Raw genomic sequence first — 25094 nt, 5'->3', positions numbered from 1 at the left:
GTTCAAGCAGGTGCCATTAATACAGGTAACGAGTGGAGGACAGAGGAGCCTCTTAAAGAAGAAGTTACAGGTCTGTGAGAGCCAGAAATCTTGCTTGTTTGTAGGTGACCAAATACTTATTTTCCACCATAATTTGCAAATAAATTCATAAAAAATCCTACAATGTGATTTTCTGGATTTTTTTTCTCATTTTGTCTGTCATAGTTGAAGTGTACCTATGATGAAAATTACAGGCCTCTCATCTTTTTAAGTGGGAGAACTTGCACAATTGGTGGCGGATTGTTTAGGTGGCGGATTGACTTTAGCTTCCCTCCAGGCCTGAGGGAACACACTTTCTAGTAGGCTTAAATTGAAGATATGGCAAATAGGAGTGGCAATATCGTCCGCTATTATCCTCTGTCATTTTCCATCCAAGTTGTCAGACCCCGGTGGCTTGTCATTGTTGATAGACAACAATATTTTTTTCATCTCTTCACACTCAGTTTACGGAATTCAGTTACTGTTCTTGTCTTTCATCAATTTGGTCACATATACTTGTATGTGTAGTGTCAGCGTTTGTTGTTGTCATGTTATGCCTCCATTTGCCTCCAATCTTGCCAATGAAATTTTTTTTTAAAGTAGTTGGCATTATCAGTCGGTTTTGTGATGACTGAGCCATCTGATTCATTGAAAAATTCAACTGAGTTTGCCTTTTTTTTCCAAAATGTAATTGAAGGTGCTCCAAAACTTTTTACTATCGTTCTTTGTCATTTATCTTTGTGTCATAGTTTCTTCATTTAATTCAGTTTAGTCACGATTTCTCAATATGCAGTATTTTTTTCAATCGGTTGTGCAGCCAGACTTATTTGCCATTCCTTTTGCCACATCCCTCTCAACGATATAATTTTTCGTAAAGATGTGATCAATACATCTTCATGTCGGAAAGTCGGAGCTCTAGAAAGATGCCAGAGTTTCCGACTTGGAATTCTGAGTTGGATGTTCAAACCGATTTTTCCCAGTCTGAGCTATTTTTTTCTCAGAGTTCCCAGTTGTCTTGAATGCACCAAAGTCTGAGATTTTCGAGTTCCCAGTTGTTTTGAACGCAGCATAATCAGACTATTCTATACCCTATGAAAGTGACATTTTCCAGGAATGAGGAGCTATAGGAGGACCGGCTCATCGTAATGGCTAGAATGGAATGAATGGAACGGTATCAAACCTATGGAAACAACATGTTTGACGCTGTTCCATTCATTCCATTCCAGCCATTACAATGAGCCCGTTGCCCTATAGCTCCTCCCACTAGCCTCCTCTGGTTTACATAATACTGGTTAACCCAGAACTAAAATCTCAATTTATGTTTACATAGTGTTTCCACAACAAATGAATGTGTGCATAATCTGTTACAAAATTCTAATACAAAAATTCACTTAAGAAAAAATGCCATCTTCAAAGTGTTCCCTTTCAATTGCTACCATGGTTATGCATATTCTTCTCATATATTTTTCTTTTAGAAACATTTACATTTGGGCCTGTCCATATAGGTCAATTCCCCTCAGTGTAAATGGTTAAAACTACCATTTTGATGTTTAGCTGGTCAGTTCTTACATCCATAGCTCAGTCAATTAATTTGAGTGGTTAATTTTCTCCATTCCAATCCCTCAGCTGATGTGAAGGCTTTGTTGTTGTTGGAATCCCAGATTGCTCCATTATTTAAAGTACAATATTTTTATGGTTTGAAAAAGCTGTTTGCTGAGTAATAAGTCCACAGTCACAAAGGAAGTGTATGTAGATCCACATGTTTTTAATCAACGCTCAACATTTCACCATGAAAATCATATTTTATGCATCACAGGAAAATGGTAAGACTTTGATCTTCAATACTTTGGTCTTGTTTATTCAGCAACTTCTTTTCCCTGTAAGAATAAATAAATAATATAATGGATCAGTAACAATAATGAACATGATAAATATATGGATAGACTATAATGGATCAGTAACAATAATGAACATGATAAATATATGGATAGATCTAACCTTCCTTTTTTAGCCTTACCTGGAATGTTCTTCTTAGAGATCTTAAATACATTTGTGTGTAAAAGGTCTGTATTTACTTCTGAGAAGACTGAATCATAGGTGGTGTTGATGTGATCATATCTGAACATGAGTCAGGTACAGGTTTAGCAGCAGTTCTGTACCTTTCCAGAGTCACGGGTCTTGGCTCTGAGCTTGTTGACCTGAGTCTCAGCGATGTCAGCACGCTCCTCAGCCTCCTCCAGCTCATGCTGAACCTTCCTGAACTTAGACATGTGCTGGTTTGCTGCTTCCTCCTGGGTGAGGAAAAGAGAGGGAGAGCAGAACATCAGAATTTAAAGTTTGAAGCTTCAGGCAGCAAATTAATATTCTGTTTTTAAAGACATTTAAAAATAAAATACAAGATTTAGGATAACAATGTATACAGGGAGCTAGATGATACAGCAGAGGAAGTGAGTGGCAGAACAGGGGATCAAACCACTGCCTCCAGCACATCACTAGACCAGCCCCTGGTGCAGCTAATTCATATTCAACCCCACCTCCTTTAAGTTTGTTTATGAATAGGAGGCACTCAGAAATGTGCATAATTTCCTCAGCAATTACTTGCACTATCAATTGTCGTTGTTGACTGATGTGCTGGAGCAACACTTACTTCAAACTAAATTGTATGGACATTAAGTATTGTAATGTTTACTAGGGATAAACATTTTATTTTTTGAATTTCTGCATTCAGAGTATTTGACTCAGTATGTTCTCACCGCTTCCTCAGAATGCCTCTTGTAGGCCTTCACTTTCATCTGCAGCTTATCTACCAGGTCCTGAAGTCTGCCAACGTTCTTCTTATCCTCCTCAGTCTGTGGGAAAACATCAAAGAATCAATGTCAGTATAGTTTTATACACAAACCTCTCTGTGTAAGTGTCAAGTGTGTGAAGAATGCACTTTCTCTTACCTGGTATGTGAGCTCCTTGACTCTGCGCTCATACTTCCGGACTCCCTTGACAGCGTCTACACCTCTTCTCTGCTCGGCCTCCACCTCAGTCTCGAGCTCTCGCACCTTTGTGGAACAAACACATTTAGGCATTTGAGGTGGTGAAACAAATCTTTGTAAAACAGAGGTAGAGTCTTCTACCCAGTCAAGGAGGCACAATTGTTGTCTTTCATCATGCACTTTTCCAAGTGGTTCCCAAAGTGGAATTTACATTTAAATTTGTTCATGAATATTGCTAGCAACAACAGATGAAACTACCAAGGATCTGTGGAACAAGATTAGAAGGTCCAATACAATACAATGTAATATTATTCATCCACTATTTATGTTCTTAACCCTTAGATGTACAACATGGGCATGGGACGCTCACAGGGATACTGGTCGGCTCACTATTCCAACAATTATTTTTAAAAATTAAACTCAATTCTTCTTGAAGTTATAATATATAGGACTCTTTTTTTATTTGACCGATTTTGTCGTGCATTTAGCAGTGCATGTTGCAGTACCAGTATGGCCAATAGAGGCCGCCACTCGCCTGTTTTAATATTACGAGTTTGCTTCTGTTATTGGTGCTCGCGAAGTTCGCCAAGCTTAAATGAAACAACTAGATAAATACATTTGTATATCTTGACTTTATTTGAAGGTCTTGGCTCCAATTCTTCTCAACTCCACAACATAACAGTAACATGTTCCCAATGTTTTTGTTTTGAACATAATTGCACTGTAATTTATGCTTTAAAACTGGAAAATATTCCCTCTGATGCCAAGTGAGGGGACTGTCACATGTTCTTTCCCAGGGGCCAAGACCTGATTAGTCCGACCATGCACTGCTGAAGTCGTAGTAAAACTGTGTGGATAATATTTATATCTCACTCTAAAGTAAGAGTTGGGTTCTGATATTATGAAGGGGTCCCTGATGCTAAAACATTTGGGAACTCCTGATCTAGGTGGGTTAAATGAGAGAAAGTCATGACATAATTCTCCTGTGTATTTTACATTATCAAATACTTTTCCAGCAAACGGTCTTTTAATCCAACCCCAAATCCACCCTGCTGGTAACTCACCCTGGACTCCAGTTTCTGGAGCTGCTTCTTGCCTCCCTTCATGGCCAGATTCTCAGCCTCATCCAGGCGGTGCTGCAGGTCCTTGACTGTGACCTCTAGGTTCTTCTTCATCCTCTCCAGGTGAGAACTGGTGTCCTGCTCCTTCTTCAGCTCCTCAGCCATCATGGCCGCCTGGAAAATTATTTTTTATTTTTTATTTCACATTTATTGAACCAGGTAGGCGATTTGAGAGTTCTCATTTACAAGTTCTCATTTACAACTGCGACCTGGCCAAGATAAAGCAAAGCAGTGCGACACAAACAACACAGAGTTGCACATGGGAAAAACAATCGTACAGTCAATAACACAATAGGAAAGTCTATATACTGTGTGTGTAAATGTAGTAAGATTAGGAAGGTAAGGCAATAAATCGGCCATAGTGGCGAAATATTTACAATTTAGCAATTAAACACTGGAGTGATAGATGTTCAGAAGATGAATATGCAAGTCGAGGTACTGGGGTGCAAAGGAGCAAAAAATAAATAACAATATGGGAATGAGGTAGTTGGGTGGGCTATATACAGATGGGCTGTGTACAGGTGCAATGTTTGGTAAGCTGCTATGACAGCTGATGCTTAAAGTTAGTGAGGGAGATATAAGACTCCAGCTTCAGTGATTTTTTACAATTCATTCCAGTCATTGGCAGCAGAGAACTGGAAGGAAAGGCGGCCAAAGGAGGAGTTGGCTTTGGGGATGACCGGTGAAATAACCCTTCTGGAGTGCGTGCTACGGGTGGGTGCTGCAATGGTAACCAGTGAGCTGAGTTAAGGTGGGGCTTTACCTAGCGAAGACTTACAGATGACCTGGAGCCAGTGGGTTTGGTGACAAAAATGAAGCGAGGGCCAGCAAACGAGAGCATACAGGTCGCAGTGGTGGGTAGTATATGGGGCTTTGGTGACATATCGGATTGCACTGTGATAGACTACATCCAATTTGCTGAGTAGAGGGTCGGAGGCTATTTTGTAAATGACATCGCCGAAGTCAAGGTTCAGTAGGATAATCAGTTTTACGAGGGTATGTTTGGCAGCATGAGTGAAGGATGCTTTGTTGCGAAATAGAAAGCCGATTATTGATTTAATTTGGGTTTGGAGATGCTTAATGTGAGTCTGGAAGGAGAGTTTACAGTCTAACCAGACACCTAGGTATTTGTAGTTGTCCACATATTATAAGTCAGAACCATCCAGAGTAGTGATGCTAGACGGGTGGGTGCGGGCAGCGATCGGTTGAAGAGCATGCATTTAGTTTTACTTGCATTTAAGAGCAGTTGGAGGCCACGGAAGAAGTGTTGTATGGCATTGAAGCTCGTCTGGAGGTTTGTTAACACAGTGTCCAAAGAAGGGCCAGAAGTATACAGAATGGTATTGTCTGCGTAGAGGTGGATCAGAGAATCACCAGCAGAAAGAGCGACATCATTGATGTATACAGAGAAAAGAGTCGGCCTGAGAATTGTGGCACCCCCCATAGAGACTGCCAGAGGTCCGGACAACAGGCCCTCCAATTTGACACACTGAACTCTATCTGAGAAGTAGTTGGTGACCCAGGCGAGGCAGTCATTAGAGAAACCAAGGCTGTTGAGTCTGCCGATAAGAATGTGGTGATTGACAGAGTCGAAAGCCTTGGCCAGGTCGATGAATACGGCTGCACAGTGTTGTCTCTTATCGATGGAGGTTATGATATCGTTTAGGACCTTGAGCGTGGCTGAGGTGCACCCATGGCCAGCTCGGAAACCAGATTGTATAGCGGAGAAGGTGCTGTGGGATTCGAAATGGTTGGTGAACTGTTTGTTAACTTGGCTTTCGAAGTCCTTAGAAAGGCAGGGTAGAATAGATATAGGTCTGTAGCAGTTTGGGTCTAGAGTGTCTCCCCCTTTGAAGAGGGGAATGACCGCTGCAGCTTTCCAATCTTTAGGGATCTCAGACGATACAAAAGAGAGGTTGAACAGGCCAGTAATAGGGGTTGCAACAATTGTGGCATATAATTTAGAAAGATAGGGTCCAGATTGTCTAGCCCGGATGATTTGTAGGGGTCCAGATTTTGCAGCTCTTTCAGAACATCAGAAATCTGGATTTGGGTGAAGGAGAAATGGGGGAGGCTTGGGCAAGTTGCTGTTGGGGGTGCAGGGCTATAGACCAGGGTAGGGTTAGAAAAATGCTTATTGAAATTCTCAATGATCGTATATTTATCGGTGGTGACAGTGTTTGGGAGGAGATGTCCTTATTCTCCATGGACTTTACAGTGTCCCAGAACATTTTGGAGTTTGTGCTACAGGATGAACATTTCTGTTTGAAAAAGCTAGCCTTTGCTTTCCTACCTGCCTGTGTATATTGGTTCCTAACTGGTCGTTTCACCGTGGTGCATAAATTGGTGTTTAATTTATGCACCAATTGGCACCAATCATGACATCCCTCTGAGATCTTTGTTGTTCTTAACCAGTTCAGCTACCATTGGACCTTAGGAACAAATCAAGATGAAGTAATTCAAGGACTCACATCAGTGATAGCTTTCTTGGCCTTCTCTTCTGCATTCCTGGCCTCCTGGACGATGTCGTCCACCTCTCCCTGCACCTGCACCAGGTCAGTCTCCAGCTTCTTCTTGGTGTTCAGAAGGCTGGTGTTCTGGAAGATTAAACAAGATGATTTGTTTGACTCTCAAGAGAACTTACAATGCTGAAATAAAGAAACTCTCAAAGCAAGATGTGTTGAAACTTCTTGTTTGAGTTTCATTAGAAATGGCTTTGACCCATACCTGGGAGTGCAGCAGTCCAACGCGCTCGCTGGCGTCTACCAGCTCAGTCTCAGCCACTTTGCGGCCTCTCTCTGTCTGCTCCAGAGCAACTCTCAGCTCCTCGATTTCAGCCACCATCAGGCCGTTTCTGCGCTCCACCATGGCTGCCTGCTCCTTCATGTCTTCTGCGACACGGACGGCGTCATCAAGGTGCAATTGGGCATCCTGGGGTTGTGACATACGTTCATTAGGACTTGTGGAAGTAGGGGTGATAGGATGGGTGATAGAAATGTTCACTGAGAAGAATTTACCCAGTATCCCTAACTTTCTACAGTGCATTGTCCACTCTATTCAATTCCTCTGTTGTATTATTTTCTACAGATTCACAAACAAATCCCTCTCCATGTTCAGGTGTTTGAACCTGATGTCCCAGTCCCTTTACCTTGAGCTGTCCCTGGACGTTCCTCAGCTGTTTCTGGGCCTCAGCGGCCTGCCTGTTGGAGTGGCTCAGCTGGATCTCCATCTCGTTCAGGTCTCCCTCCATCTTCTTCTTCACCCTCAGGGCGTCATTCCTGCTCCTGACCTCAGAGTCCAGGGTGCTCTGCATGGAGTCAACCACCCTCTGGCTGTTCCTCTTGATCTGCTCCATCTCCTCATCCTTCTCAGCGATCTTCCTGTCCACCTCACCCTTGATCTGGTTCAGCTCCAGCTGCACACGCAGAATCTTGGATTCCTCATGCTCCAGTGTTCCCTGGACAAACAGAAGCAGTCAGGCCAATTGTGTTCAATACATTTGGATGCAGGAATTAAATATATATGACTACAATAAACTCCATTACAGAGAGTATTTCACTGTAGCTGGCATTGGTTAGTTAACACTGCTTTCCCCATCAAACAGCTGTAGTTTGTACCTCAGCCTCTTCCAGAGCGGTCTGGATCTCAGACTTCTCTGTCTCCACGGTCTTCTTGGCCTTCTCCAGCTCATGGATGCTCTTGCCAGTCTCTCCGATCTGCTCAGTCAGGTCAGAGATCTCCTCTGCACACACACACGAGAAGATTAGACTTGGGGGGGTTTCAGTGGATATTCCAATGTGCTGAATTTGACATTAAATCATATTAACAGTTAATTAATTAACAGCACTTCATAGGATCTTGCAAATCGAATCGCCGACCACTTATTTGGAATGTTCAAAGGAATACCAACTACAAGTAAAATACATACAAATTATACTGTATATGACAATTCTGAAATGTTGTAAAATTAAAGTTGATGATTACAGTTCCCTCCATTTTCAAAACACTAGTCAAATATGAGCCAAATAGAACTGCTGTCAAATGCTCACGTTGCAGGTTCTTGTTCTCTCTCTTCAGAGTCTCCAGATGATCCAGAGCCTCCTCGTAGGAGTTCTTCATCTTGAAGAGTTCAGTGCTCATAGAGCGAGCCTCCTTCTGAGCTCCTTCCAGCTCAGCCTGGCCCTCCTCATACTTCTGCTTCCACTCTGCCAGAACCTAGGAGAATCCATGGAATTTTCATGAGAAGTCATAGATGAAGCGTTATTAAATTAGAAATAAGAAAGAATTATACAATTGATAAAAAATATAGCTTTGTTCATTTTCACCTTGTCAAAGTTCCTCTGCTTCTTGTCGAGGTTGGCGGCCAATGCGTTGGCTCTCTCAACATCAATCATGAGGTCCTCCACCTCTCCCTGCAGCCTCTGCTTGGTCTTCTCCAGGGAGGCGCACTTGGAGTTGGTCGCCTCAATGGTCTCCTCAGCATCCTGCAGACGCTGGGCCAGCTTCTTCCTGTTGGACAACAGAGGGTGTTTTAATGGAGTGAGAGATATGTTTCAATACATATTGATGTAACATTTTCTCAGAGCCCCCTACCACCCTCACCATCCACACCATATCTGAGTTTTTCTGTTGCGTGCGACTCACTTGGCCTCCTCCAGCTCCTCTGTGCGCTGGATAGCATCAGTTTCATACTTAGTCCTCCACTGAGCCACCTCACTGTTGGCCTTGGACATGCCACGTTGCAGCTCTGCCTTGGCCTCCTGCTCCTCCTCAAACTGCTCCCTCAGGAGGTCACAGTCATGGCGGGCAGACTGAACACCGTGGGCCAGTGCGTTTTTAGCCTGTGAGAGAGAAAGGTAAAGAATAATTAGCGAGATAGTCAAACAAATTATGGAAAAAAGTCTCTGAGGGTGGAGAGACAGTAGAAGTCTCTGAGGGTGGAGAGACAGTAGAATTCTCTGAGGGTGGAGAGACAGTAGAAGTCTCTGAGGGTGGTGAGACGGTTGGAGTCTCAGAGGGTGGCATAGTCACAGTCTACATGAAGATATAGGTATAAACTCTGTGGACTTGGAGTCCATTTTGGGTCCCTTACCTTGACCTCCTCCTCAACCGCCCTCTTCAGCTCCTCCACCTGCTGGGTGAAGGCCTGTTTTCCTCTGGTCAGCTGAGACACCAGGGCTTCCTTCTCCTCCAGCTGGCGGCCAAACTCACCTGCAGGGACAGAGGGACATCTTGTTAATAGGGTCTCTGTTCTCTAAGATTGAACATTTATTTTGAAGTATCGTAGGGCAATGTTAGGTGGGGAATATTACAGTATAAATTATGTGGATACAGCCCCCAACACAATATTGTATTTGCTGAAGGAAAGCATTGGCTTGTTGTTCATTGTTGATGGTACCATTTTCTGTCAGGAGTCTGGCCCTCTGTCCGCTGATGTCGTTGACCTGGCGAACATTCTCATCATTCTTAGTCTTGAGCTCGCTCAGCTGGTCCTCAAGAGTACGGCACATCTTCTCCAGATTGCCCTGTTAGTGAAACATGTTCCATCATTACTTTATATGTGGGACTCCTGTCAACTTCAGTTCACTTGAATGGTGATGTAGTTGACCCTCCTCAACACTCTTGATCAAAACATCACTACTCACCTTAGCCTTGGCGACGGCCTCCATGTTGCTGGAGAGGTCATCAATCTCCATCTTGTACTCGCTCTTCTCCTTCTCCAGCTTCTGCTTGACACGCTGCAGGTTGTCGATCTGCTCCCCGAGCTCAGCCACACTGTCGGCCTGCTTCTTGCGCAGAGCGGCGGCTGTGGCCTCATGCTGCAGGGTGGACTCTTCAAGATCACGACGCAGCTTCTGGAACTCAGCCTCACGCTTCTTGTTCATCTCAATCTGAGCAGCAGTGGCGCCTCCGGCCTCCTCCAGCCTCTCGCTGATCTCCTCAAGTTCCCTGGAGAGATCGGCCCTCTGCTTCTCAACCTTAGCCCTGGCAGCACGCTCAGCCTCAATTTCCTCCTCCAGCTCCTCAATACGGGCCTAGAACAGGGGACAGGAGCAGGGGGGGATGAACACTACAAAACAGTTGAAACAATTGAACATCACAAAATAATAATAGTATGTATATTTTGCATAATTGTGTTTAATAAAAACCCAGTTACACTAATATATTCAGTAGACAGTGTCCCATGCAGGAACCAAAACCACAATGTTCAGAACCACCATCTTCCAACCTACTCAGCCATCGGAAGCCACCGGGAAATGTGTGCTTCCAGAATAATGTTGTTAAGGAAATGATTCAAGTCTGTGCTTTTCTGTACTGGAGCTTATATCCTGTACTGTACCTGGAGTTCCTTGATCTTCTTCTGCAGCTGAGCTCCCAGAGACTGCTCATCCTCAACCTTGCTGAGGAGCTGGGTGGTCTCAAACTCCTTCCTAAGAAACACAAACACATTGATTGCAGAGTTGGTTTTGGTTCGATAGTGTAAAGGGAGAGTATTATACCATTCACTTTCCTTACTGAATCAAATGCTAATTCATAATTACAATAATTAATCAAAAACAACCATTATAGCACATGGTACTGTTGTCATTTGTTTGTGTTTACTTCTTGATTTTCTCATCAGCTTGCTGCTTGTCATTCTCCAGGTCCATTATGGACTCCTGGGCCAGTTTCAGATCTCCCTCCAGCTTTCTCTTGGATCTCTCAAGGTCCATACGGAGCTTCTTCTCTTGCTCCAGAGAACCCTCAAGCTATAAGATAAAAACACATATATTGTTAAAATCTAAACAACTGAAGATAATATCATCTTACATACTATCATGGCCAAAATGTCAAACTCCACTCACGTCGTCCACTTGCTGTTCCAGCTTGGTCTTGGCCTTGGTCAGAGTGTTGACTTTGTCCTCCTCTGCCTGCAGGTCATCCAGTGTCTGCTGGTGGGCCTCTTGGAGGGCTTTCTTCTCCTTGGTCAGCTTGGCAACACTCTCATCCATAGACGCCATCTCCTCTGTCAGGTTTTTAACCTGTAAATGGCGACAACATAATTATACTTTACCATAAAGGGGAGATTTAGTTTGTTAAATATTGCGTTCATTTAATTTAGTTTAGAAATGTGTCAACAATTACTGCACTGTAGATTCAACACTAGATGGGAAGTAACCCACAACTGAAATTCTACTATTGTGTCTTCATTTTTCCTGCACCCACAATACAACTTGAATTCCATTTCTGTTAAGCTATGTTTTGAGTTGATTATTGTTTGGTTAGACTGTCTATGGCAAGACACAAGACCTTGTTTTCAGTGGCGTGCTTTTCCTTCTCCACTTTGGCCAGGGTGAGCTCCAGGTCATCAATGTCCTTCTTCAGCTCAGAACACTCATCCTCCAGCTTCCTCTTCTTGGCAGTCAACTCAGCATTGATCTCCTCCTCATCCTCCAGCCTCTCGGTCGTCTCTTTGAGTTTGGCCTCCTGCTGGATCTTGCTCTTGATGAGCCCCTCACACCTTTCCTCAGCATCGTTCAGACTCTCTCCTTCCTGATTTCAGAACAGGAGAAAAAAATTCAGCGACCAAACTTCCTGTATCAAAATATACACTTTAGTCAAAAAGGTCAGAGCAAATTAATAGACATGCATGAAATCTATACAATATATAACATGGGCATTAAAAATGTGTGAGCCAGCAACATACTTTACAGTGTGTTCATATGTGTGTGTATGTGTGTGTATTCATGTGTATGTAAATGTGCCCATACGAGGGTAGTTGTTCACTCACAGATGCAACTTGGAGTGCCAGGTCGTTCTTCTCCTGTGTCAGGGACACCAACTTCTCCTCCATTTGCTTCTTCGTGGACAGAGCCTTGGCCAGATCTGTCTTCATCTTCTCATAGTTCTCCTTCATGTTGGCCAGCTCCTTCTCAGTCTCAGCGCTCTGCAGCAGGGGCTTGATCTTGAAGTACAACTTCATCCATGGCCAGGTTTTGACATTCATGAATGAGCGGATGTTGTACTGGATGGCGTAAATTGATTCTCTGGTCGACAGAAAGGATGGAGTGACATGGTGAGTGACATACTTAAAGCTACATTCTGGGATTAGATGAACAACAAAACAGAACCACCTGTCATTGTTTGTTTACAGCTGAGGAAGGGGGCTTGGGGAAATGTAACTCCTCCTAAATTCACAGATAGCGGACTCGATGCAAGGACTGACAGGTTATGCTAAGCTCATGATGCATTTTATATTCTTCAAGAATTTATATTTAAATTTCACACATTTAAATGACAATTGAACAGCCAAATCCCAAACTGCAGCCATAAAGCTAGAATCCTTAGTTGCTACATCCATTTCTGGACTAAATGCATTAACCCAAAAGTTTTAGTAGACCATTATAAGATGTACTTTCTCATTCTGAACAACTCACAGCATATACAGTATGTAATCATAATGCATTAGATACAGGTAGTTGACAGAAAGCTTTGCCAAGATGTCTACTATTCCTCACCTCCTCTCCATCATCTTGCTAAACTCTCTCCTCATGAGGAATCCACGGCTGAGAGCCTGGACCATGCCGACCAGAGAGGCCAGCTTCTCATCTCTCATCTCCTCCAGGACACCCAGCAGACCGGCTTTGAAGAACACCTGAGACACAGGTTAACATGGTCAATGGAACCACAGATAGAAAGGGTTGAATCAAAAGAGGGGAACAACACCACTAGATTGATTTAAACATAAGCTTTGCAACTGTTACAAACATACCATGGGAGAGGTTGTGTCTAAGTTGTTAGTTATTGTACAGTTGTAGATTAATAATGTACACAGATACAGATAACTGCAGCCATACCACTCTAACACAATGTACAGTGCCTTGCGAAAGTATTCGGCCCCCTTGAACTTTGCGACCTTTTGCCACATTTCAGGCTTCAAACATAAAGATATAAAACTGTATTTTTTTGTGAAGAATCAACAATAATTGGGACATAATCATGAAGTGGAACGACATTTATTGGATATTTCAAACTTTTTTAACAAATCAAAAACTGAAAAATTGGGCGTGCAAAATTATTCAGCCCCTTTACTTTCAGTGCAGCAAACTCTCTCCAGAAGTTCAGTGAGGATCTCTGAATGATCCAATGTTGACCTAAATGACTAATGATGATAAATACAATCCACCTGTGTGTAATAAAGTCTCCATATAAATGCACCTGCACTGTGATAGTCTCAGAGGTCCGTTAAAAGCGCAGAGAGCATCATGAAGAACAAGGAACACACCAGGCAGGTCCGAGATACTGTTGTGAAGAAGTTTAAAGCCGGATTTGGATACAAAAAGATTTCCCAAGCTTTAAACATCCCAAGGAGCACTGTGCAAGCGATAATATTGAAATGGAAGGAGTATCAGACCACTGCAAATCTACCAAGACCTGGCCGTCCCTCTAAACTTTCAGCTCATACAAGGAGAAGACTGATCAGAGATGCAGCCAAGAGGCCCATGATCACTCTGGATGAACTGCAGAGATCTACAGCTGAGGTGGGAGACTCTGTCCATAGGACAACAATCAGTCGTATATTGCACAAATCTGGCCTTTATGGAAGAGTGGCAAGAAGAAAGCCATTTCTTAAAGATATCCATAAAAAGTGTAGTTTAAAGTTTGCCACAAGCCACCTGGGAGACACACCAAACATGTGGAAGAAGGTGCTCTGGTCAGATGAAACCAAAATTGAACTTTTTGGCAACAATGCAAAACGTTATGTTTGGCGTAAAAGCAACACAGCTCATCACCCTGAACACACCATTCCCACTGTCAAACATGGTGGTGGCAGCATCATGATTTGGGCCTGCTTTTCTTCAGCAGGGACAGGGAAGATGGTTAAAATTGATGGGAAGATGGATGGAGCCAAAAAAAACCTGATGGAGTCTGCAAAAGACCTGCGACTGGGACGGAGATTTGTCTTCCAACAAGACAATGATCCAAAACATAAAGCAAAATCTACAATGGAATGGTTCAAAAATAAACATATCCAGGTGTTAGAATGGCCAAGTCAAAGTCCAGACCTGAATCCAATCGAGAATCTGTGGAAAGAACTGAAAACTGCTGTTCACAAATGCTCTCCATCCAACCACACTGAGCTCGAGCTGTTTTGCAAGGAGGAATGGGAAAAAAATTCAGTCTCTCGATGTGCAAAACTGATAGAGACATACCCCAAGCGACTTACAGCTGTAATCGCAGCAAAAGGTGGCGCTACAAAGTATTAACTTAAGGGGGCTGAATAATTTTGCACGCCCAATTTTTCAGTTTTTGATTTGTTAAAAAAGTTTGAAATATGTGTTTGAAGCTTGAAATGTGGCAAAAGGTTGCAAAGTTCAAGGGGGCCGAATACTTTCGCAAGGCACTGTACATGATAATGAGTTTAGTTTCTCTTCTATACTTGTGATGTATGACTTTGAAGAAAAACAGAACAATGTTTTTCCACCTTTTCCATTAGTTAAATGAAAAAGATAGAACAAAGGATGGATAGATCACCTGGAGAGATTTTATAAGGTAAAGTTGGGTTTAACATTTTAAACATAGTTGACAACATAGTTGTCAAAACACAACTTCAATGATAATTTAAACCCATTAAACCATATAAAATCTCTCCAGTCAGCTTTTGATGGGGGTATTTGACTGACCTTGGTGTGTCCAAACTTGTAATCCTCGTGATTCACATCAATGGACCCAAGCAGCTTCTCAGAAGCCTTCTTGTTGTCCATGAACTGGCCCTCAGGGATAACACTGGCATTCAGTACTTTGTACCTGAATGAGGAGACATTTTTAACATGTCAAGTTTTAATATGTTGGTTATATTTCGTAAAAGGTAAGACTATTCTGATGCTGGGAAAACCCTTGGAGCAGATATTTTATGTGGTGTGTGTGTGTGTTTGTGTGAATGTACCTCTGCTTGAAATCAGCATAGATGATTCTGCTGGGGAAGCCCTTTCTGCAGATCCTGATACCCTCCAGTACACCATTACACCTGAGCTGGTGGATAACCAGGAAGTTCTCCATCAGACCTGGTAAAACAAAACAGGTCTCTTTTAATACTCATAAATAGATTGGGATCGTTAAGGTTACTGATACTGTACTGATAAGATGACATATTTAACTCAATATTTCTTGTACCTGGAGTCTTTGACTCGTTGGGGATCAGGCAGCGCACAAAGTGAGGATGAGTGCTCCTCAAGTTGGTCATCAGCTTATGTAAGTTCTCCTGTAAGAGGGTTACAAACCATTTTCTCAGACATCATTTATGATAATCAATGCACCTTTTGAAGGACTGAATATGCAGATTTCAAAAGCTCACCCTGAACTGGGAGGACACAGTCTGCATGGAACCACCCTTCTTCTTGCCTCCTTTCTTGGCTTTATCTGTTAAAATGTGGGAAAGTTAAAGATAACTAGAAAAGTACATTTCCTAGAGCGGGTGGAATGAATAGAATAATTAGAAGAGTATGTAAGAAATCTAGAGTGGTCTTGTCTTCAGCAAGCACACTAATTATAAACCAGATAATCTCTGATTAACTTCACACTTATCTAGAGGCAAATGCTGCCAATGAGATTGTGTTAAATAAGACCTACTACATGATTAAATTAACCAAGTATATGAGTAAATCAACCTAGTAATAAACGTTGAGAAATTGTGATACATTCTAAGACTTAAAAGAACATTTGGGTCTGAGTTGTAACTAGCGCTTAATTAAATATTGTGACGTGATGCTAGTCTTACCCTCAGGAGGGGGAGGGGGATACAGGGCAGCCAGAATTTTGACTCCAGACTTCCCGTACAGTTGACAAACTGAGTCGTTCAGGGGGTCCTTGTTCTTCTCCAGCCACCCAGTGATGTTGTAGTCCACAGTTCCGGCGTAGTGCACCAGGGAGAAGTGGGCCTCTGCCTTGCCTTTAGCAGGCTTGGGCTTCTCAAACGCCTTTGTTTTGCCAAGATGCTGGGCGTACAGCTTGTCCTTGAAGGTAGTGTCTGAAGACTTGGGGAACATGCACTCCTCTTCAAGGATGGAGAAGATGCCCAATGGCTTTACGAAAAGAGATGTATATCAAATTAGTGATATTTCTATTTAGGATCACATTAATTAATTTAGTAAACATTCTATTTGCAGATTACAGATCAAATAATAGGAAACATATGAACTTCTCAACAGTCAGATACGTTGTACCACTGTGATAATGTCTCACACAGGGCTCACTATGATCTTTGCTTTTGCGGTCCATTACAATCTTCACAGACAGCTTACCTTCTCAATAAGCTCAATGCAGGCAGCCAAGTCCATGCCGAAGTCAATGAAGGCCCAGACGATTCCCTCCTTCTTGTACTCCTCTTGCTCCAGGACGAACATGGTGTGGTTGAAAAACTGTTGCAGTTTCTCATTGGTGAAGTTGATGCACAGCTGTTCCATGCTGTTGTACTGTTGATGGAATTTTAAAAGGGATAATTTCATCATACAAGATTGTAATAAATCTGAATCACAACTAATTGTCTTGTTCTGGTCTCATACTCACATCAAAGATCTCAAACCCGGCAATGTCAAGCACACCAATATAGAACTGTCTTGGATTCTTGGTGTCCAACATCTCATTGATACGGATGACCATCCACAAGAACATCCTCTCATAGATGGACTTGGCCAGAGCACTGACTGAGTTATTAACCTGCAATGAAAATACCTCAAATGAATACATTAGCTATTGACCATGTCTGGTGATAAGGTGATAAGACCTTGGGATAAACAGCATCACAATTTTAAAAAAGCAATGCACTCATCCTCAGAAAATTTTAGATGCTGTGTTTGGTCTTACCTGAGCCACAGTCTGTCCCTTGGTCACATACTCGTTGCCGACCTTCACTCTGGGGTAGCACAGAGCTTTCAACATCTCAGCTGAGTTCAGGCCCAGCAGGTAGGCGATTTTATCAGCCACTGGAGAGAGAACCAACAACAACAGACTCAGTGACACTAGATCACTTGTTTCTGATGTCACACTGACAAAATAGTTTGGATAACTTTTTTTGTGAGTTAGGTTTTGATTTTCTCCCATATTCATAATTTCAAATAATTTCTGGAGTTTGGAATTTGGTTTCCAAAAACTCTCCTGCATGACTTTTGTAATGGAAATTCTCCACTAAAGACGAACACTCAATGTAAACAAATCCTTCTTTATTAAGAGTAACATTGTTAGACTAAAATGAAAACAATGCCTTCCAATAAGGAGAAAGTTATCATGTTTGTTTTGTTTCTCAACCTTACAATAGGGGTAAAAGCAGAACATTGTTTGAGAGTGATCCATGTGCATTAGCAGTAGTGATTGAGAGGGTTTTCCTACTAGGAAAGATGTCCTAGTTGAAGGAAACTGATAACTCTTGTTCTTCTGAAAGGGGAAAGAACACTCACTTAATGGTGTTGAATGACCTTTGCTCTGACTTTCTGGTGAGGCCTGATCATTCAAAGGCTAGAGACACTGGGTGAGATTTCAGTATAATATGTAAATGCTGGTAAATGCTAGTAAGCAGTGGATTGCTGTTGTTGTTTGACTTCAATACACATCTCACCAGATTTGGTCTGCTGTTCTCTGACTCCCTAACCTTGTAACTCTGCCATGAGGTTGCCGATATGATAGGGGGAGCATAAGCCAATTTGCAAACAGTTGTAATTCTCTTTGACATTTGAAATGGTTTGAACAGTTGTGATTCTCAGGTGAGAGTTTCGTCTGCTTGGGGATATTGAAATCGGGACATTATCAAGGGCCATCCACATTGACAGGCATGAGTTCCATGTGTACCATCGTGAGAATAAACTGCAACGCTATCTTAAGAAGAAAACAAAGAGACACCAGAAGAATGAGTGCTGGGAGGGAGAAGGGGCGGTCAACCGTTACCTGTAACTGATTTAGGATTGTCCAAAATTGTTTATTTGGGGGTATTAGGTTGATTGTGGGGGTCTGCACACTTTGAAATGTTATTTAGTAATTTAGACTAGAAATTGAGATACTGATGTGTCACTAACATGCCACTGGCGACAGTATAAGACAACGACAAAGTTAATGCTAGAAATATCATATGAATATACTATATAAAGCTCCAGTTCTGCCCTGTCGTGTATTATGTTTTCATAAATGAACTTATGTAATGAAGCATGTGTGTACCTGTATGAAAAGGAAGGTCTTAAGTTAAACCATTCAACTACAATGGTTTTAAAAGTTTTAGACCTTTGGAATAAGGATAAGTTAGATTGTACAACCCAGAATGAAGGGTTTGAAAGTAAAGTGTCATAAAGTGTCATAATGTGTCATTTTATGTGTTGATTGCACTTACTTTTATAGAAGTGTTTTGATACAACCTCCTTTGCTAGTTTCAACCATAATCGAATGCTCACCTTAACATGTTACAGTAATTATAACGGAAGTGATAAAAAGGAGGGAATGTGCTGGAACGTTTTATGTTTGTGTGTTTTCAGATCAATGCCCGCTTTTTCTTAAAATGCTTTTTCTTATTACCAATTCTGTTGGGTTCGTGTGAGTGACTGATTGTACTCACTATCACTGTATAAGCAATTTGGCAGTACGCCTAAAACATTGCTCCGGGAACCAAGAGGAGTATCTCAGTTTCAAGGTCTCAGGCTTTGAGAGAAGAAACCTTGTGAGGTATTGGTTACATGCAGGAACCACCGTTAATAATTAAAAAGGTAAATCATGCTTATATGACCTGTTTGTGTAGCAGTATATAAGGACTGAAAGGTACGCCCTTGTCAGAGTTTTCATCAAGATTGTATTGAGTTTGTGAAACTCTCCAGTTAACTGTTAATAAAGATGGATTCATTTACATACAGTGTGCGTCCTTAGTGGACAATTTCCATTACACTTTCATGTGGCACTGTCTGTCTGTGAGTGGGACTCACCCTCTGTGCCGTCTGGCTCGGCCTGCTCCTCACGCTGCTTCTGCTTGAATTTCATGTTGCCATGGTGCACTACAGCTCCTGTCAGCTTGTAGATTCCAAGCTTCTCTTCATTAGTGAAGCCCAGGATTGTAATGGCATCCTGGCATTAAAGAGGAAGTATAACAGAGATGAACTGAACGGTAGTTTGGTCAGTTACACTACAGTTCTGTGCTGCTCACTGCAGAACAAATGGGATGGATAGATTTGACTCTTGGCCAACCCATTAGTAGATGGCAGCACAAAATGAGTTTTACACAGTTCCACAGGGCACTTAGTGGCGCTCTCTTGTGAATGTCTTACATGTATGTGCCTCAAGGCGAAGTGTGAAGGCATGAAGAGTTCCTTGAGGCACATGTCTAACTAACACAAGGCATTTAGAATCAAACAAAAACACATAAAAATTCCCAGCTGCCACCAAGTTGGAATTGCACAGTACATTCAGTGTGTATGGTGGTCCTATCCATTCCATATCTAGAGTTTGGTTAACCCTTTGTTTGACTCACATCTGTAGCATCCAGCTCGTCATTGTCATTGATGCTGGCCACAGCGATCTGACCCTGACTACACATGGGGAAGTCGTAGGGGTTGGTGGTGAGGAGCGCCAATTCTGTGGACAAAGGAGAACAGCTTGTCAGTTAAATCTCTTAGAATTCTGCTGTCCTACTTTACAGTATCTCTCCCTCCTTTACTCAATAGATGGACTCAAGGATACATGTAGTATATAATGAATAGCATCAAGAGGAGACTGAGACTTGTGGACTAGTGCATCACAGTGCATTACTTGATAGATATTTCCCAGAGACCTGACCCATGTCTAGATGCCTTGTTACCTTGGATGTAATCATTGTAATATTATTATTAGTGTGGATTATTAATATGTTTTATATATTCCATAGATGGGGTTGGGAATAATTTCCGCTAAAACTCTACTTTGTCGTACCAACTAGCTCAGGTTTGTGGCCTGTCATCATCTGGAAGAAGATGTGGTAGCCTCTCTCATCGGGCAGCTGGAAGGACACTCTGGACTTCTCCAGCAGGTCTGAGGGTGAAAGAGAGAGTGCGAGTGAGAGAGAGAGAGAGAGAGAGAGAGAGAGAGAGAGAGAGAGAGAGAGAGGGAGAGAGAGAGAGAGAGCGAGAGAGAGAGAGAGCGAGAGAGGGAGAGGGGGAGAGAGAGAGAGAGCGAGAGAGAGAGAGGGAGAGAGAGAGAGAGAGGGAGAGTGGGAGAGAGAGAGAGCGAGAGAGAGAGAGGGAGAGAGAGAGAGAGAGAGAGAGAGAGAGAGAGAGAGAGAGAGAGAGAGAAAAACACAAGATGAAATCAAATTTGATGATATGATCTCCAAAAAATAATCTGTGAATTTAGGAAAGAATTTAGAACCAATCAAACCAACTCACAGGTCTCAATGTCAGCTTTAGCCAGTTTACCAGCCTGGAAGTGAATCCTGATGAATTTACCCTGTAGTAGAGCATGGGGGTTTGAAATAGGTCAAATAAAAATAAATCAACATTTTATTTTGAAAGAGCCTTTAAATGTTACAGTTTGTTGGACATCTATTGATATAACAATAGGGAACTACTGAAATATATATTTCCAATATGAGGTAACTTCCACAGTATGCCCTTCATACTTACAAAGCGAGACGAGTTGTCGTTCCTCACTGTCTTGGCATTACCGTAAGACTCCAGCAGAGGGTTAGCTGCAATGATCTGATCCTCAAGAGACCCCTGATTGAGACAAACATATGTTGCTCAGAAACGGGAAAAGTGGTAGAAGTTTGTTTTTCTCCATGACTTGAACAAATTTCTTGAAACATGATTCACAGCTGGAAAAAAAGTTTGCTCAGAAAACCAAACTGAAATGTGATTAAAAGTCAAACATAAGAACAACTTACCTGCATTTTGTTGGGGTCTGCTTCCTTCTTGCCACCAGACACTGCAATGGTGGCAAAGTACTGGATGACACGCTTGGTGTTGACAGTCTTTCCTGCACCGGATTCTCCGCTGGTTTATATGACAGAGAAAGAGGGGTTTTAGTTACATGTTTGAGTGTCAGATTGGCTTTCACTAAGAAATAGCATAGAAAAATACACTGTTAACCTGTGTTCTGACATAAGTCTTTAACAAATAATCCTTCTCATCGACTCGTTATTACACATAACCTGATGCTCTAATCCATTCATAATGTCATGTATTTCATCACACCAAGTGACCCAACTTATTACAATAGAAACACTTCTCAAGTGACATTTTAGTAAACAACTTACGTAATCAGGACGGACTGGTTCTCCTTATCTGGAACCAAAAAACATATTGCTTATCATACTCAAGCAACATTATGGGTATTATTGCGCATTAATTTAATTTTGGAACATTTTCCATTCATGGAAACTGAAATCTGACATTCCCAGCAAACTGTTCGAACCTAGATGAGAACACTCTGAAGCATATTTGAATTGGATTTGATTTGATTTTACACACAAACTATCCATCCATCCATCCATCCATCCATCCATCCATTAGCACTTATGGACTTTGAGATCTATATACACTTATGGACATCCATAGAGCTCCATTTTTATGGATTGTCTATCCATGTGAGAGACGACGACTTGGTCTCGACCTTTAAGTCCAGTGAAATTATAGTCTTAGTTCCTGGTTCCTGTATGAACTTAAGCATTATCTCTCTCTCTCTCTCTCTCTCTCTCTCTCTCTCTCTCTCTCTCTCTCTCTCGGAGGAGGACCTGAGCCCTAGGACCGTGCCTCGGGACTATCTGGCTTGATGACTCCTTGCTGTCCCCAGTCCACCTGGTCGTGCTGCTGCTCCAGTTTCAACTGTTCTGCCTGCGGCTATGGAACCCTGATCTGTTCATCTGATGTGCTACTTGCTGTTTTTTGACTCTCCCTATCTCTCTCTCTCTCTACCGCACCTGCTGTCTCGACCTCTGACTGCTCGGCTATGAAAAGCCAACTGACATTTACTCCTGAGGTGCTGACCTGTTGCACACTCTACAGCCACTGTGATAATTATTTGACCCTGCTGGTCATCTATGAGCATTTGAACATCTTGTATGGCCTATAATCTCCAGCCAGAAAAGGACTGGCCACCCCTCAGAGCCTGGTTCCTCTCTAGGTTTTTTCTTAGATTGTCTTGGGGTTTTAGGCTGGGTTTCTGTATAAGCACTTTGTGATATCTGCTTATGTAAAAAGGGCTTTATAAATAAATGTGATTGATTGATCCAACCATCCATCCATGAGATTTCGTACCAATCATCATGAACTGAAAGGCGTTGTCAGAGACGGAGAAGATATGGGGTGGAGCCTCCACCCTCTTCTTCCCTCTGTAGGCGTTGACAACCTCTTCGTCGTACACTGGGAGCCACTTGTAGGGGTTCACCGTGGCACAGAAGAGCCCCGAGTAGGTCTGGATGAAAGCATAATTAATTTAGGAGATTAACAAAGTCAGATTGACTTTTACCTGGATTTATGTGAGAATGTGGGTGTACTTTGGTAAACTGATGTGGGTCTACTGTATTGATATGTTTTTGGTTTCTACCGTTCATTTATGTGTAGGACTGTATGTGTGTATTTATTATCTTCATGTGTGTGTGTTTATTATCTTCATGTATGTGTGTGTTTATTTTCTTCATGTATGTGTGTGTTTATTATCTTCATGTATGTGTGTGCTTGTATGTGCAGGTTTCTTACATAGATCATCCATGCTGCATAACGCTCTTTGAGGTTATACAACACAGAGGCTTCATTCAGGTAGGTCATCATGGCCATGTCCTCAATCTTGTCGTACTTAGGGGGGTTCATCTCATAGATGTCTGCATCTTTGAACTCTTTTCCTTCCTGAAACAGTCAGAAATCTAGATTACACACAGATCAAACTGGACATGACTGAATGATTTTTACTCATTAAATACAAGTTGAATCATTTAAAAAATGCATATCCACATTTAATCCAACTACTTAGTTATCACCCACTGACACATATCTGGTGATTCTTGACTAGTCAACATGAGAAATTACATATCATTTTTAAATAGCAGCATTAAAATTGATGTCTTTGAAGTTTATATTCTGCTTACAAAAAACATTGGAGGTTTGTTTTTGCATTTAGTTGACTTTTCAAGAATTAGAGTGATTGCACAAACTGGAACTTGAATACTTTTCAGATCAGACTTACCTCCTTACTGCCGTCAGGTTTTGGTAACTGTTACAGTACACTTCCCGTCGGCCCTGGCAGTGACTAAACCCTTAAGGTACAGCTCCACCTTGTCTGTCACATAGCAGGAGTTCTTTGAATCAAAGGGCATGGCTTGTGCCTCCATCCTCTCCTTCTCAGACTTACGAGGTATATGGCAGCCTTGCCGTAGACTTGCATCTCTGCGTCCGTACTCATGGTGACGGATAACTAGGAAAGAGATGAAACAAGAAACATGATTGACTCTGTGGTGCTTCCTCCCCAGTCAACAGAGTTAGGTGAGCGTATCTCTCTCAGAATATTTTCATCACTTTTTATGTGAAGAGTCAAACCATGTCTCACCTTCTTTTTTCCCCTTCCTACAGATTAATGTGTACTTATTGGAGGACCCTGTGAAACATGAGAGTGTTGTGAAAACACACAAGTCTAAAGCCTTATCATTGAACCCCTGAAGGGCTAGAAAACATTTAACTCAATCATTACATGTCAAAATTCAACTACAGGTGCAACTGGTAACTTTAATTTACTACACATCCAGACATTCAGTCCGGAATTCAAATAAATTCCCCTGAAAACCCAGTTACATTCTAGAACACCCTTTCAAGTGCAGGAGCACCCACTTCTGACTGTAAATGAAAGTCACAGATTTTTTTTTATATTGTAAAATCTTACAGAACTCAATTCAAACAGTGCAGTTAGCTACTGCCTCAGATGCTGAGTGCAAGGACGAGATACATTTAAAAATCTAAGGAGGTGGAGAGGTCTTACCACAGAGAAGAAGGTATCTGACTCATGGATGCTGGGGCCTCAGCCTCCTTATATCTGGTTGGAAGTGCCAACCAAGCAAAAGTTAATTATGGACCACTCTGGGAAAGGACATGAGTTGGATGAGAGACCTCTGTGTGTCTGTGTCTCACTAGCACCTCCCACTTCCAGGAGCACCACTCTCCCATTACATGACTTTTTAATGTTTGTCTCCGAATTGAATTCAATGAATTAACATAAATGAGATTTCATTACTAATAGTTATGACAATATCAAAAGTTTGATTAATCTAATTGATTCCAATGTTACTATGACTGACCCTCAAATACTGTAGTGGAATCCATGTTACCCCAATATCCCTGAAATTGTTTCATTAAATCTAATCTGACCTATTTAGTTCCATTTTAGTGGCATTAATCCTCATCAACAACTTTATATATATGTTCACCTGTTAATTTATATTATTTAGCTTGTAAACACATCTGAACTGTCTCCTCACCTCATGCTTGTGACGTAGATGGTCGTTACCTCGTGCTTTGCTTCATTTGATTATCACCCTGATGGAACCATATTAAATGAATATTTAAAAGCTAGAATGGAAACATTTAGGCTTTCAGTAGCTCATAAAACTGTTAAATAATGTTAGGTAAACTATATATAAACATACATACAACTATGTGAACACCCCTTCAAATGAATGGATTCAATGCTGACAGGTGTATAAATTCGAGCACACCGCCATGCAATCTCCATAGACAAACATTGGCAGTAGAATGGCCATACTGAAAAGCTCAGTGACTTTCAACGTGGCGCTGTCATAGGATGCCACCTTTCCAACAAGCCAGTTCATCAAATTTCAGCACACAGGAGCCTAAGATCACCATGTCCAATGCCAAGCGCCAGCTGGACTGGTGTAAAGCTCGCCGCCATTGGACTCTGAAGCAGTGGAAATACGTTCTCTGGAGTGATGAATCACGCAAAATCATCTGGCAGTCTGACGGACAAATCTGGGTTTGGAGGAAAGCTA

General features: G+C 42.0%; 1 protein-coding gene across 1 annotated transcript; it reads right to left on the bottom strand.

Annotated features, from left to right (window-relative positions):
* Nucleotides 1-1762: 1762 nt before the first annotated feature.
* LOC110495033 (myosin heavy chain, fast skeletal muscle) lies at nt 1763-23515 on the bottom strand. Its single transcript, XM_036973003.1, is given in 41 exon segments — nt 1763-1895; nt 2178-2309; nt 2772-2867; nt 2964-3068; nt 4067-4237; nt 6595-6720; nt 6851-7054; nt 7272-7580; nt 7741-7865; nt 8173-8338; nt 8449-8632; nt 8768-8964; nt 9216-9334; nt 9522-9648; nt 9769-10158; nt 10464-10554; nt 10727-10872; nt 10969-11145; nt 11414-11656; nt 11895-12150; nt 12622-12758; nt 14788-14911; nt 15051-15168; nt 15278-15365; nt 15459-15523; nt 15882-16185; nt 16405-16575; nt 16670-16819; nt 16967-17085; nt 19060-19198; nt 19602-19705; nt 20039-20137; nt 20491-20551; nt 20728-20820; nt 20988-21096; nt 21360-21387; nt 22360-22516; nt 22801-22947; nt 23285-23305; nt 23307-23452; nt 23455-23515. Coding segments are annotated over 41 exon segments (5811 nt in total). The 5' UTR covers nt 23501-23515; the 3' UTR covers nt 1763-1874.
* Between the last annotated feature and the right edge of the window lie 1579 nt (nt 23516-25094).

This window comes from Oncorhynchus mykiss, unplaced genomic scaffold (genome assembly GCF_013265735.2).
Source record: "Oncorhynchus mykiss isolate Arlee unplaced genomic scaffold, USDA_OmykA_1.1 un_scaffold_216, whole genome shotgun sequence".
Taxonomy (NCBI): Eukaryota; Metazoa; Chordata; class Actinopteri; order Salmoniformes; family Salmonidae; genus Oncorhynchus; species Oncorhynchus mykiss.
Note: the sequence above shows the minus strand (reverse complement) of the source record. Positions and strands in the feature narration are given on the sequence as shown.